The sequence below is a fragment of the Atractosteus spatula genome, chromosome 5 (genome assembly GCF_055471065.1).
Source record: "Atractosteus spatula isolate fAtrSpa1 chromosome 5, fAtrSpa1.hap1, whole genome shotgun sequence".
Taxonomy (NCBI): domain Eukaryota; kingdom Metazoa; phylum Chordata; class Actinopteri; order Semionotiformes; family Lepisosteidae; genus Atractosteus; species Atractosteus spatula.
In genome coordinates, this window is record NC_142710.1 from 19,303,669 (window position 1) to 19,319,309 (window position 15,641).

Below are 15,641 nucleotides of genomic sequence, written 5' to 3' on the forward strand. Positions count from 1 at the left end.
CAGAATTTTCAAATTGAATCGAATTATATGCACATTATATGCATATGAAAATACAGTAATACTATATGCAAGCTATATTATAAACAGTCACTTTTTGTTTTAGATGTTTTAGATTGAAATGTTTTGGTCAGATGTGAAATGATATACATACATAGAATTATTATACTGTTTATGTTGGTGAGAATAATTTTTTTCATCATTAATCAAGCCATCTGTCTCAAAAACTTCTTGTGTTTTGAATTACTTACATAGATAACTGGCACAAAGACAGGTGTTACTGAAGATACAGATGAACAGAAGCTTTAAATGTTAACTATGAAACATGAATTTTGGACACACAGTAGAACTCCTTTTATCTTATATCCAGTCAGATTCAGAGAAGGGACAGGTGAGATTTGTAAACAGGAAAAAATATGTTTAGACTGCTGTGCTGTGCCCTTCCTAATCTGGGTCATTATGAACTGTGGAAAGCCCTTCTGTCTGAATGAGTCAGTGAATTCACAGACAGCATGTTCCATTAGCAAGTGCTTGAAGAATTTGATATTTAGAAATAATACAAATTAAAGGTGAGTTAGAATTTAATTGGATTAGTTAAGGAGGAATACATGTTTTACATTGGTCTTTATATTTACATCTTTTTATTATTACAAAACATGATCTTGCTGGTGTGTTGATTATTTTTGTTGAATTGTTATTATTAGGCTGAAGCCTTTATCGAAAGTGACAGAATTAACAAGAATATCAGAATTAATAGTCTTTGTCAACCACGTTCAGGCAACATGTAGATACATTCCTTTTGGGTTTCGGTTCAGAGCAATTTAAGGGGTACCAAAAAAGTAGTCTTAATCTTCAACAAACTTCATGTTTTGTACTTTCCTTTTTCTCCAGTAAAGGTTAATATCCCCAGAATTTATTTTTATGATTTTATGATTTATCCAGCTTTAAAGTAAGTAATAGGTACTGACCACAATTGTAACAGTTATCCACTGCTTCTTTGAAAAGCAGGAGGGAAAGTTGTTTTAAATAATTAGTGCAGTGATGAGTGAAGATGTCTGAACTTCCTAATGTGGTTACAATAAAGAATGAATCATTTGCAGTCATGCTCTGGTGTACTACTTCCAAGAACATGGACCCAGCGTGCAAGTCATTGTTAGAAGTCATGGCTGGAGAGATGGACTGTTGAAAAGTGCTAATGTGCTTGTTCGTTCACGTTCCAGGGTAATATTGGTGATTAATGTCATATTAAGGTAGGTTTTGATGTGTCCCTCTACAAATTCTGGTGTGCTTATAAATACATTTCTCTATCAGTTTTACAGAATCACTTGAGAAACTTGAATTTGGTGCAGTCATGTGATGGAAGTTATGGTATACTGCATTTTGTAGCTTTTACAATTAATCATTTAAAACGAAAATGAATGTATCATTGTGATGTGTACCCTAAGATATTGGACTGTACAGCAGATATCAGCATATGCAGCATGCAGTATGTGTTCCCACATCACAACGAGTGATGTATTTTTTTACATTTCTAAGCTAGGAAGTATGATTTTCCTTTCCCAAAATGAAATGTAAATACTACTTGCTCTGGTACACTGTACAACTTCTTAGGACTAATTTTTCATTGGAGATTAAGCAAGAGCTACAAATATGAAATATTTAATAACTTTCCAGAATGGCAGCTGCGCTGGTTCTTTTTAGTCTCTCATTCACCCAGGCCGTGCAGGGATTCAAATACAGAAGCTGGTTGCATACAGAGGTGCCGTATAATAGGTGAGGAAGAACCATGTGCACTGTAATGGTATCTTCTTGATGTACTCAAACGTTTGACATCTACTGGCTTCCTAGTTAGCATAGGTGCCTTTAAAATCGACTATAGACCAAGCTGACTTGGCTTATAAAGTAGGTTATAATGAGTTCTCTGGGGCAGGCTGAAAATTAGGAAGGGGAAGAGTCTCAACTAGCAATTCAGAGTTCATGGCTAATTAAAGATTTTAAATCAGCCACTCTTGGTTTCCTGGGTACAGCCTTTTTCACTAGGTGAGACTTAAATCCATGGGAAGAGTGTTTCAACATTGCAGGCAGTTAATGTACTTTTTAGCTCCTTCTCCCATCATAGCTGAGTCTCTTTATTCAGAAGGATATTTGTGATATCATTATAAACCAGATATTGAAATGCTGAACAATAGTCTCTATACCTTAACATTCTGTGATAGCCATCCAAATAAACAGTCTTTATAAACAGTAGTCTTTGCACAGCTCCAAAGGTCTATCCCTTGCTAACCCACCTATCACACTTAATAAAAATGAAATTGAAAGTTGCATTTATAAGTGCTTCTCATGCCAATGTCTACCACTGAAGTGAAGCGACCTTGGTGACAGGCAAAATCCAGCAATCCCACTGCACAGGATTTCCGGTAAAGAGGCGAGAGATTTCTTCATCGGTTCATCCATGTTGTACAGGCTAGAATTTACGCAGCACACCAGGGCTAACACCCCTACACTTATGAATAACGACATGAGATTGTTAGTCACCAAATATTCAAAGCTTTGTCACAACCAAAGGATGGCACCCCCAGCACAAGCACTGCATACAGCAGCAGAGTGTCAAGGTCTCCCAGCCCAGCATTGCTTCACTACTGAATCCTGATCCTACATAGTGGTAGTGCTGCTGTCATAGAACACATAGTAATGAAATGATAATGAAGTTGGTGCAAAAACCCTAAACTGAAAGGAACAGAAATGATCTGTAATATACTGTAGTTGCACCTAACAAATACAGAACAGAACATATACTCTACATTTCAGATCTAATGTCTGACCATGCTGTTGTGGGAGAGCCAGAGAGGTTGTGCTGAAATTGCCTCCCAGCATCTATAAATCTAATAAGTGTAGGACTTGATGGAACCCTAAAATGCAAAACAACAGTGATACATTTTCAAGACCTAAGAGCCAACTGTATGTTGTTCCTGGCAGCATAAGTGCATCATTGATGTTTTAATGAAACCTGCTTTAAAACTGCAGAAAATCAGATCCTAATGAAGTCTGGATCCCTTTCAGCACATACATGAGACTTCAAAAGCAAATTCCAGACTCATACTCTACCTCCTCAGCTTTTGCCACGTATAGCAAATCATTATTCCTGGCAATGGCATTACTGTGTGTGCTTTGTCAATAATATAACAAAGCATCATTGAAAATGTGCATTTTAGAAGTTGACTTTGTGGGAAGATGTACGTAGTTTGATAAATTGTCAACACTGAATGTCTTTTATAGGATTGTGTGACATATATATTTTTTCCTGATTGAGGAGCAGGACAGGTCTTTATCTTAAACTAAGTCAAATAGTTTGAGCATTCAGCTAAACAAGGCTTTTTTAGTACTTGATTAGACAGCTATGGTTCAATAATGTTTTGGCACAATGACTTCCAAGTTTGGGGTACTCCACCCAGTGTAAAAAAACATGTGCTATTTAACTGGACTCTGCTATTGCCAGCCACTGACTGTGGGAACCTTTTAGCTATTGTCATATGTCAGAGCCTTGTAATAAGTAGTTTAGCTCAACAGTTGCATAACATATAGCCAAAATTCCTCTGCTGCTGCAGACTTTTTCTAGAGATGCACCAAGCTAGCAGACTGCAGTTGAGTACAGCTTAATTTTTATTTTACCTAAAACAGAGCAGCAACTGTATGGACAGCCGTTATCCATACTGTGAAAAAGAATACACATTAACATTAACACAAATTGAAATATAATGAGAGATCTGGATTTAGCATTGGCATGATGAATAACTGCAAATCAATTTGTTACATTTCCTGGTATTATGTAATGGCTCTGAAGTGTCCATTAAGGGCTGAAATGAGCAATTAAAAAGCAAATCTGTCTTTGTGTGCTTATTTAACTTAAGTGCCATGGAATTAAACTAAAATCTCAAAATAGGAACCTTTGACTGTAGATTTAATGCAGATGTGAACCCAGAGATGGTCAATCTGAAGGCACACTCTTTCTCTCTCTTGCTTCTAGCAGTAGACCCTCCTGCCTTCTTTCCTCTAAGAGTTTGGGAAGGGTCTCAGTTCAGAAGAGTAGACAAGAGGCTCTGAGGAATACACACAGCACCACTGAAGTTGCTCTCACACCACTCAGAGCAGGAAGGACTGGGAGCTATTAATTTGTGACAGGAAGTGACCTCAGTATCAAAGACTGCAGGCAAGCAAAATGTAGGGTTTTTTTTCCCACGTTGTGACCCAAGCAGGGACCCCACAGCAAATGAAACCAACAAAATAGCTGTTGTACATATAGCTCTTTCCAGTGGATCTGAATGGCACACTATCAACGGAAGCAAAACTTACAATAGAAAGGTGTTGCGAGGTTTTACACGCACTAACCATTGATACTTTCTAGGTAATAAGTGATGCAATAAACATAACTTTTTATAACTTAGCTTCATTGAAAATAAAATGCACGATATGCTGAAATGGATAGCTGTTTTTATCCAAGGTGGCTATTTCAGCAAACCTAACTTCAAGCATTTTATATGAGTTCACCCTTCATTACAATAAAGACGAACATTAAAAAGGTAAAAAATCAGCATTATTAACTATACATAAGAAGTCTGAAAAAGAACTTTCAGATCTGGGTTACAGGATTCAGAATTAAAACATTTTAGCAGGACATATAGAAATAAATCTCTTTACTTTCTGAAAAATGATTTTAATAGTTTATGATTTGATTCACAAACTAGTTCATAGTTTGTGATGTAATTGTAATGTCATTTATTTTGGGTTAAGTACTCTCTTGGAGTAAAATTTAGTTCTTACAGCCTGCAGAAGTGTCATTGTCACATTAGGTGGAAAAACAGCTTTTGAAATCAAAACCTTGAAGGTGATCCACTTCTATTATAATTTAACAGGCTATTACTGCCTGTATAATGACTCCATCTGCTATGTTTTGCACAGGCTGCATGCTGTCAATGAAATTTAATATTTTTTTGCTCTGTATTCTTGTGCAGTACTAAACAAGGGAGCAATCACAGATTTCATATTGAAAAACATTCCATTAACATTTAAAATGTTAATCCATTTTTTTTGGCAACAAGCCTACTTTTTGTTTGGTACGTACTGTATAATAATATCAGTTTTGAGTTCTCTGTTCTGGTGCCATAGAAATAGAGCATTTTGTCAAAACAATGTTAAGTCCCTGCAAAGTGAGCTCATACTACATCTTTGCTCTGTTAACTTGTCATTTCTCATGTATCCCAGTATATTCACTATTATCAGAAACTGTATTCCTGGTAAAGGTCACAACAACTTGGAGTCTGTCCCAGAAACAACTCAGGGGTTAACACGCATGCAAAAAAGGGTCAATACAGAGACACCAGATTAGATAGCTACCATATCTTTAGAAGGTGTTTTTCTTTATGTATTGTGTTGAGATGTTTAGCTTAATAGGTTAGGTTATTTTTAAATACACTACTATTTGTATATACCTTCATTACTTTATTTTAATAAATTAAATTTCTGTTAACTGAGCCATACTAGTGTCTCTTGCATTTGCATACAATATTGAGCTGTGTGTTGGACTTTCAGAAATAATCCCCTTGAATGTCCTGTAGTGTCCATTTGAATGGAATGAGCTCCATTTGACTGCTATGGTGAGTTGTCAATAGTAAATCAGTCAAGCTGTTGTTCTAATATAAAAAATACAGTGTGTTAAAATCATTATTCAAAACATTGCATCTGTAATTTGTCTTATGTTCCACTGTTACATCCTGACTGGAGACCTCAGCCATCTCTCCATATTTAGACAAAGCAGGTATTTATTATCAGATGCATTGTTAGTTTTAGGATCTTGTCTGTTTTATATAATTTTGTTCCTGAAATTCCTGCTTAGGTTTTGAAATCACTAAGTTTTTAGAGACTTCCTTGAGTGTACACAATAACAGAACTGTTTGCTTGCTAATGTTCAGTTTGCTAACTTTGCTGTTGGAGGATTGAAAACTCTGGGGACCAGTGGTGTGTGATAAAGAATGCAGGTTTGTCTAGTAGCAGGTTTCAGGTATGCTTTACTCATGTGGCTTCATGCAGGTGCTGCTTGTGTATAGTGCTTGGACTGGTGTTTAAAAAGTGAGAAGAGAACACTTTAAACGCAGTTTGGCAATAAATGCCAGTTTGATAAAATGGGTTGTGGCTTACGATGATTAAAGACTGCTCTGTCAGCACTAGCAGCGTTTCAGAAAACACTGTGCTGCCTTCAACATCAAAGGCTATGGACTCTGTGTGCACCCTGTGCTGACGGCTGCTGCAAAGCTCCAGAAACCAGACTGGAAAATGTTAACCTTCTCATTTCTCATGCTGATGAGCTCCAGCACAGACAGCCTTTTTGTACTGTAGGTGTCAAACCTTTTAAATTTAGAATGTGGTATTTTGCAGGCTGGCCCAAATGTTACAAGATTAAAAATCTAATTTGCTTACCACTGTCTCTGCATTTGAGGAGATAGAAATGTGATAAAAGCATGTTTGCAGCAGTCTGTAATGGACACCACCTGCTATAGAAGAAAACTATGCCGTTGTGTACAGACCTTCTCAGATAGCATCAGTGCCTGACAGACATTAATCCTTTCAGGGTAGTTACAAATTTGCAAGTGAACAAATTTGTAAGGTAAATCAGTGGTTACATTTGCTTTAATTATACTTTAGTATGATGAATTTGAAAAGTTTTTTATTTATTTTTTCTTGTTTTATATCTTATTCCATCACAGAATGGTTTGTTATATAAATAATTTTTCCAGAGTCTGCTAAAAGCACCAGTGATCTTTCTTCAAACCCTTTTTTTTCTGTCAAAAGGTACCTTTTGGGCTGCAATATGAGCATTAAAGCATTATGATTTGCACCTTAATAGTCTTTTCTATTAGCTGAAATGTCATAGAGTGTTTGACAACTTAAATTTACACAGGACATGTATGTACAAGTAAATCAAAACTAGCCTTGAATGTTTTTTATTTGGCTTTTTCAGACAATTTCACAAATTGTGAAGACTTGTAGTTACTGAGTAATATTTACATGTATATTTTAATAGTATGCATGAAAGTACATATACAGTATATATACACTCTATGAAGACATTTACAATAGCAAAGTTCCTATGACTTCAAAATCAAGAAAATGTATCCTTAATTAAAGACAACAATATCACTCTTTCTCATCTAAATTATTTTTTATATTTGCGTAATTTGGTACATTTTGGAGTATGATCAATTTTTTGCTATGTTTCACATTAATGTTCTAACTGGTAGATATAAAAGTTAATCTATTAAAACATTTTGTTTCTTTAGTGAACCATGACACAAGCTTTCATTACAGCTCACCTCGCAGCTCTATTCTGGATTTGACCGAGCTGCATATTATTAAATTTATTTTTTTCAAACTGTTTTATTATCTTTTGTTATGCAAATTACCAGTGTACAATCTCATCAAATAAGTTATTGTCAAGAAAAATGCAGTGGTTACAGCAGCAAAAGTGATGCAGATGTATTTGTGTATCTGTATGTATATATCTACATGTATGCCTGCATAGTAGGCACTTCCTCTGTTGAACTGTGTGTTTTATAGGTGCAATAAAGCATTTCTTTAAAGTTGAAAGGGCTGAGGTGATGTCCCAGATCTCTTTATGCTCCTGTTAACACCACCATATAAAGAACAGCTGCTATTAACAAAAGTGTTTGAGAAATTTTAAATGCACAGAGAAAAGAAAACATGTATTTGCCCTCTATCCCACAATAATTACTTGCGTGTTGAGAATATAAGTGCACAAAAGTTGACAGGTTGATGAGACAGGAATAAGTATACCAAGTAAAACCAAACATTCTTTTCCAAAACTGTCAGGAAGGCTCTTTCTCCTGATGGAGTCAGCATGTAAGTTTACTAGGGACAAAACATTTTGAATTATTTTAGTCAGCAGTTTTAGAAGCTAATGTCACACTTGGTGATATAGAAGATGTTCAAGCAGATGTCATTGTTGGATCCTAATCATCTTCATATTGTCTTTTTTCATGCAGAATACACTATTTTTAATGTTTTCTAACGTTTTGGTTGAGGCAAGAAGAGCCCCACAGTGCGCTTTGGAAGGGACAGGAGGAATACAAGTTTTTAAAAATACACTATGAAGACTATGAAGTCTAGCTCTCATTGTGATTCATGGATTTGTTGTTACCAACTCAAAGTCAATCTTAACATATATATTCTTCCTCTATTTACGGGTTTTCAGTTACAGTGTGCATATCTTTGAATCTCATTGCACATTGTACGTAATCAGAAATTCAACCCTCTGTAATTGTGCTTTGAGTAAATCACTGAAAGGCTGCTCACAGTGCTTCAGAGAATACTTTTATACAAATATCCATATATTCTGAAATCCTCATCGTCAATGAAAAAAAAAATGGTTGCTTTTTTAAAAATTCATCAAGTTGCATGAAAAAGTTCCACTTTTCTTTTTGCATACAGTAAATGCAGCTTGTACAACAGTGTGGCCTGTGGTTTGACAAATATACAGGTATATAACACTGCCAGTCTTTCATTCGTTACCAGTAAACTGCAGGGCCCAGCAGGACAGTCACTTGCTCAAGCTCCGATTCTGGGACTGTACTGACACAGCAGAAAGAATGTCTGTTCACTGCAGTATTCTGAAGTGAGGCATTTGGCATTCTTTCAGAGCCTGATGGAATCAGACCAGGTTCTGTTGGTAACAGTGTGAACTGTGTTTGCCAGTAGACAGTATGTATACATTTCTGGTCCGAGATCATAAAACTCAAGACAGAGAAAACAGGAAGTGCATGAAGCTGACTGCATAAGACTTTCCGATATCAAACTGACAGGACCTATTGATTAATGTAGTAATGTAAAATGTGCAGGGGTGACTGAACAATGGGGCTATAAACCTGATACTGATAGATGGGTTACAAGGCATTTCTCTGTATGTTTTCATTTAATTCTCCATTTAATATTTCTCCAATACCATCAACAGCTGTCAATGTTTGGACTGTATAGCTGACCCTCATCAGAACTTGAATTGCCTTTGTTGAAAGATTTCTCAAGCACCATACCCAGTCTAAACAAAAAATTATATATTCATTTTAAATATATATAATATATATATATGTAATGTGCAAATTAAAAAATAATTACAATTCTTTCATTGTTTTTTATTTTATACATTGGAGAATTAGGAATAACACCAAAAATCAAATAGTGTAAATCTTATCATTATACCAACCTATTAGATAAATATTAAATATCTTTATGGGTTAAATGGGAAAAGTACAGTTTGCATTTTTTTAATGTACTGGGGGCACATTTAGATTCTCATATTCAGCCTATTAAGCTGCTGCTGCACAGAAATGATAAATGGGGCATCTTGTGAAGGCATTTAATCTATTAGCTATGCTCATATAGTTGGCATTTTTAGCAGTTTTGTTTCATTAAATATTTGGTATTCACCAAAACGTGGGAAGAATAATGGCACTAACAGGTACCAGGTTTGACTCTGGGTGACTAGAAGATTATAACCAGGACTTTCTGTGCAATTGCACACAATATTGGCTGAGTATCCATTTTACCCATGATAAAGGTAGAAATTAGTCAGCCAGGTTTCTTTTGCTCGCAGTGAAACAGTGACAGTGTAGTTGGGTGGTTTCTGATATGAATAGGATCACATGGGGGAAAATGATCTTTTTAAGAATATTTAAGTCAAATTCATTTGAGGATCAAAGTCCAGATTTTACTTTGTATGGAAATGTTCTCTTTTGGAAATAAAATGCACCTTGTAAAGGAAGTACAAAGGCAGCAGCACTCTGTTTTCAGAAGAAACGTTTTGGAAGACCTCACTGCCAAAACAATAAGTATTACATGTACTGTAGATCTCTTGACAATTGACAATCGTAAAAAATAATTATTTGTGATACAGGTAGGTAGAGAGACTGCAGTACATAGATAAATGCAGCTTTGCAAAAGATGGACATAAGAATGTTGAAATCAAATAAAGAGGTTACAAATAAGAGGCCATTTGCCTCATCTAGTCCATTTGATAATAGCTAATTGACGTGAGGATTTCAAAAACACTAGAGTTCATTAGACTAGCGATACATACTGTATACACACTTATTTTTGTTATAGGTGTGAATTACTCCCACTAATACAAGCTCCAAATGTGTTGAACCTTTTATTTTTCACTCCCCTCAGCTGTTGTTGTCTTAATCTTAACATAAATTGTAAAGAATATTGTACTAGAAATGTGTAGAATAATATTTAGAAAGTATCATTTGAAAAAAATATTCACAAATGTTAACATTTTATACTATTAAGTGTATTATTATTTAAAGCAAAGTATCAATATCACCAGCTAGCTCGATACTCCATCTTACTTTACAGAAATGGGTTTATTCTGTCAATGACTGCACAAGATTTATTAACTTACATAATAAAGAGTTTTTGTTTAGTATGACATTTTGTTAGATTTTCACCTACAAGCAGAAATTTTGGAACCAGTTGTGCTCAGATAGCTACAGTTTATATAGATATCATATCCATATCTATAGATATTTTATTAGCCCTCATTTTAGTATTCCTTTCTTACCCATTCTTGGACTTTCTAATATCCCTTTTTACCTATGCTTGCAGTTCATTGTATTCATTTTCTTTAACTGGGTCCTGTTAATTTTTTACTCTTTTTAGAAAGTGCATTTGATTCTCTTATATTTTCCTAATATATTTGTCAAATGATTCGAGAAATTGTTTTGCTGGTTTTTAGCTTTTTATTTACTCCCACTTGGAAAAAAATCAATTTTCAACCGATTTCATGTCTATCCTTTCCCATTCCACTTCTTTGAAGCTCTCTCATTCCTTCAAGGTGTGCTTTCCTGAGATTGTAAATTTGTTTTACAATTTGGACTCAACTAATATAGTAAAATACATCTAAAAGATATATTTTATATATATAATATATTTTAAATTAATATGATATGTGTAAATTACATATGGAAAATTACTACTGTTTTCTTTTTTCCCTGAGGGCTCAAGTTTGTAGACTCTCACATGGGTTTATCCAGTTTGCATAGTGTGCCTGGAGGTGGCAAGTTGAGACTAGGCTCTCCAAGCTGTCAAAACTGCAAAGATGCCCTCAGCCTAGAAAGCACATTTGCATTGGATTATGCCTTTGTGTTTTTTCTGGTTTATTCAGTGCAGTTTGGGTAAAGCACTGTAAGGTTTCGTACAGCCCACCAACATTGGTGTAAATTGGAAAAAAAATAGTTAAAAAATGTTTTGCCAAAACAAGAAAGGGCAACGCGAACTTTGGACAAAGACTGTGAAATATTTCTCATTTCGTAGGACAATAGCTTTCAAAAGAGCTTTATCAGTCATCTAAAACTCAGTTCTGCGTCAGTAGAAGTTTTTTCCATTGCTCGTTCGGCAGACACACCCACTAAAATTATCTTGTATTTGGAATTAATTCCTCATAGACCACAACACACTAACATATTTGTAGGAAATCAAAACAAATTTGTAAATGGTTGACTCCCAAAAGATGAGATTTAAGGTCCGTTTGTTAGGTCAGTCTTGTGGATTTCCGATGTGTACTGTTTGAAGTAGGAACTTTTGTCTTTTGGCTGTAATGTGCATTTTAATTCACAGAAATGAACTCCAACCTTTATATACTCAGTGTTCAGGGACCTAAAACCAACTAAACCAAGGCCAGCTTGGAATAGCAGAGACCAATAAACAACAGATGTTACAGACAGGAAACAAGGAGAGCTATGCTTTTTTTAAGAACACCAAAACCTAATACATAAAGCCAATGAGCACCCCCTCCCCTCATGCCTGCCATGTGTGGAAGATTTTCAGTCACACTGACGTTACTGGTAAAAAGATTTTGCTTGAAGATTGTCTTCACAGACTGCATGCTTGCAATCTAATAAAATGGTAGTCTTGACCTGTAGTTAATTTTTTTTCCACTTCAGTTTGTAGTATGGCTTTCTTAGAAAATTTGAATTAAAGGAACATCTATAGTTTATGTATTGTTTTTGCTGTGCTCAGACCTTCATAATGTGTTTAATTGTTACATTTCGTGATTTAATTTAAATATATATATTTCTCATTGAATGGCTCAGAAATTTTATTTTTATGTAGAAGTTAATTTAAAGCATTAGTACGATTAGGTTAATCAATGGAAAGATCTGTGATATGTTTTTAGTAAATCCCCAAAAAATCATTACCCTTACAGATGTATTTCGTATGATTATTATTGTGAATCATATGGAAAGCAGTGAATTTTGAAAACTAGAGCAAAATGTTACAAGAGCACGGGTGAAATCATTTGAGGTTTTTCTCTAACCAGGGTTACACTCCCATGACATTTTCAAAGTCACATTTGTCTTATTTTATTTAAAGTGCTGTATTCAGTGTCAGGTCCTTTCTGACAGTTTCCCTGGTCTAACCAGAGCTGAAAATGAGGAAGCTGAGCCAGCATTTGCACGCTTAGTCTATGTGAGTTTGCTCTGCTAGTGGTGCTCATTACTTTACAGGCAAGGCTGGTCCAGATAAAATACTGATCCTTTAATGCTGTTTCCACAGTAATTGACAGATCTCAGAGGCAGAAGCTGGAAGCTGTGAGTTATTCCTCTCGCTACGCTCTGGGACTCTTCTACAAAGCTGACAAGCAGATTGGTGTCCCCTGGGCAGCAAAGTACATCACCAATAATCCCTGCATACGCTTCATCTCCATCGATAATAAAAAGCGCAATTTAGGTCAGTGCTCCCATTATTTCTCTTCAACAGTGTAACAATAGAGGGTGTGCATCCCCAAAAATGCTGTTTAATTGAGTGTTGCTGTTTTGAAAGTAACAAGCATTTAACTTCAAATCACAAGGGATCAAAATTAGAATGTGAAGATTTGGCATCTAAAAAATCTACACAATGGAACTGTTAAACTTAACTGTCATTTACACCTTGATGCATTTTTAAGGGAAGGCTGTATGAGGGTGCTGAGTATAAACAAGAGGCTGTGTTCATTTTGTTGCACTGACAGATGAAGCACTCACATTTAAAATAGGCCTATTATGCATATGACACATTAGGTAAAGACATGCTAAATGCCCTTAAAATGAGACTACAGTCATATGGATGAAAACTTGCTTCTGCTTCGTGTTAGGTAGAAGGCTTCAGCCTTAACTGGGCATATTTTCTTCTGCTATTAATTAAAATATCATGGTTGATCCCTTAAAAGAGATGCTCTGACTGTTAATCTTACATTTACTACATTTTGAATGGAATTAATACAGCTCTTTTAATGTCAGGGAGATTCTCACGCATGAAACTATGATACTCTTTATGTCCAAATAATGTAATTAAAAAGGAGTTGAAATAAGAAATATTCTTTAGGGGTAATATCCTCAAAATTTTGTAATGTTGGAATTGGTTAACTTCAGACTACATATGATTTTGTTTACAAAGAGGCAGAACATTTAAAGCACTGTAAAGATTATATGAAAATTATTTTAAATTAAAAAAGAATCATTAATTTTGTCTGCTTCTATATCCTGATAAGATATGCACCCAACTTTAAATCAGCATGAATTAACTCTTTAGTTCTGATGTAGTTATGAGAAAGCTGAAGAGAAACACACACATCCCTCTGTGCTGTGAACTATTTTGGACACAGTATAATTAAAACACAGAAATGGCAACAGAAAACAGTCCCAGTGCCACTGCCCAGTCTCAGAGAGAGTTAGTCACCTACAAGAGTCACTTTTGTGTACTGAATCAAATACTGCTAGAAAATATCGGTCACTGCCAAAATGACAGCATTAACAGTGAAGGGAGGATTTTTTATGTTTAGTTGCACGATTAGAATTTCTATTTAACTCTTCTAAGCATCCAAATCTTTATCTGTGTATAAACCATGTTTTCTGTGGTAGAAAAAAAATCTGGTATTATTCAATACCAGTCAGTGCTATTATGTGTAGGAATGGATGAAAAATGTAAAGCAAGTCTTTTTTCAGTGTTGTTTGAGCTCTGTATGCTCCTTGTTAAAACAACGTTTTAACCACAGTCATTTTAAATTTTTTTGTAACATTTTTTTTTGCTTTTCTGGCATCTCCAAATGGAAGAGAGAGTAGGCAGAAAGCCAAATTGTGACCCGTGTGAAGTCGCCCACTCGTTTCTGGGTACATGCCAAAGCGCGGTGGCATCTTGACCCTGGTCTGCAAACAGTGGAATTGTGCTTATTTTGTTCATGAAGGGATTGACCACTTCTAACCGATGAACATAAATCTCAAAGCTGAAGAGACTTTTTTTTATCTTATCAAAAAGCTAAAACTCTCATACCTACTCATTCTACTGCTCCAAAACAGGATGTATTTTTACCTTTAGCATAGGGATTGATCTTCCGTCATGTGTGCATGAAATAAGTTTAACTTTAAATGTTTTCTGTTCTTTCAAAATGCATTTCTTCAAGTGAATTTGAATAATAACATTATAAGTATCTTAATAAATATAAACTCTATCAGATCACAGATCACTTCATCATAAATGTTCTGCTTTTGCACATTAATGATACATAATGAAGGCTGTAGTTTTCAATTTTGACCTGCAAGTATTATCTGAAATAACATCGTACATTATTTCAGATAATACTTGCAGGTCAAAATTGAAAATGGAGGCCAGTTAGCTCCAGAACAGGATGTGGTTGAACCTTAAAAATAAGGAATGTACTTAATCCTTACTTCTACTGACACTCAATGCACAATAAAGGGCAGGAATGTTTAAGGTATACTTTTTAACAGATGAAAACAAAACTAAGATACTCAAACATTTTATTAACAATAAACTGCTTATGTTACAGATATAAAAATGTTACTATTCTCACTCTTTATCGATGCATTGTAAAGGAAAATAAATTACCTTAATATTCATAATGTGTGTCCTGTGAAATAGCTTTGTCGGGAGCATTCATGGTTTTCCAATTAATTGACCTGCCTACATTTTAAATTACTGTTGAATAGAGCACAGGTTCTCAGTCCTGGTCCTGGGCACCAACACACCTGCTGGGGCTTGCATCAAAGTGCTTTACTTAACTATACCCTTAATTGAACAAACAAGTTGCATGATTGGAAAGTTTGGCATTTTAATTTTTTATATCAAATGCTGTATTTTAACTATATTTAGTTCAGGTTACCTACAATATGTTTTCTAACTGGAAGCAGTTCAGATTTATCCAATTATCAGGTCAGCTGCAGGTTCCATTTATGTACAGTAACTGAGAGTTCAGGTGGAATGAAACTCAACAAGGACCAGAACTCAAAAACTAAGTGTCCCTAGCTCTGCCTATACTGATATTTTCATAGTATCAAAAAGATTACATGTGAGAATTAAATCATTTTTGGGAAAATGTTTATTGTTTACATTTTTTTACACACAAAAAAGTTGGTGTATTCATTCCTGGTTTGTACTTTGCATGGTTTATAATGAGAGCATTCTGATTAAGTGATGTTTTTAAGTATGGCGTGCCTCTTTCGTAGTGTGTAAGTGTGAGATTATTTTGTTATTTTTTATTTGTCCCTTTTGTTTATCGATCCCTCTCTTCCGGTGCTTTGGTT

General features: G+C 35.0%; 1 protein-coding gene across 2 annotated transcripts in view; it reads left to right on the forward strand.

The window, feature by feature from the left end:
* rnls (renalase, FAD-dependent amine oxidase) overlaps nucleotides 1-15,641 on the forward strand; it is a 49,151-nt gene that overhangs the window by 25,053 nt on the left and 8,457 nt on the right. For both annotated transcript variants that reach the window (XM_088916395.1, XM_088916396.1), the window contains exon 5: nucleotides 12,619-12,792. In XM_088916395.1, the coding sequence (XP_088772521.1) occupies nucleotides 12,619-12,792 (174 nt within the window). The remainder of the gene's footprint in view (nucleotides 1-12,618; nucleotides 12,793-15,641) is intronic.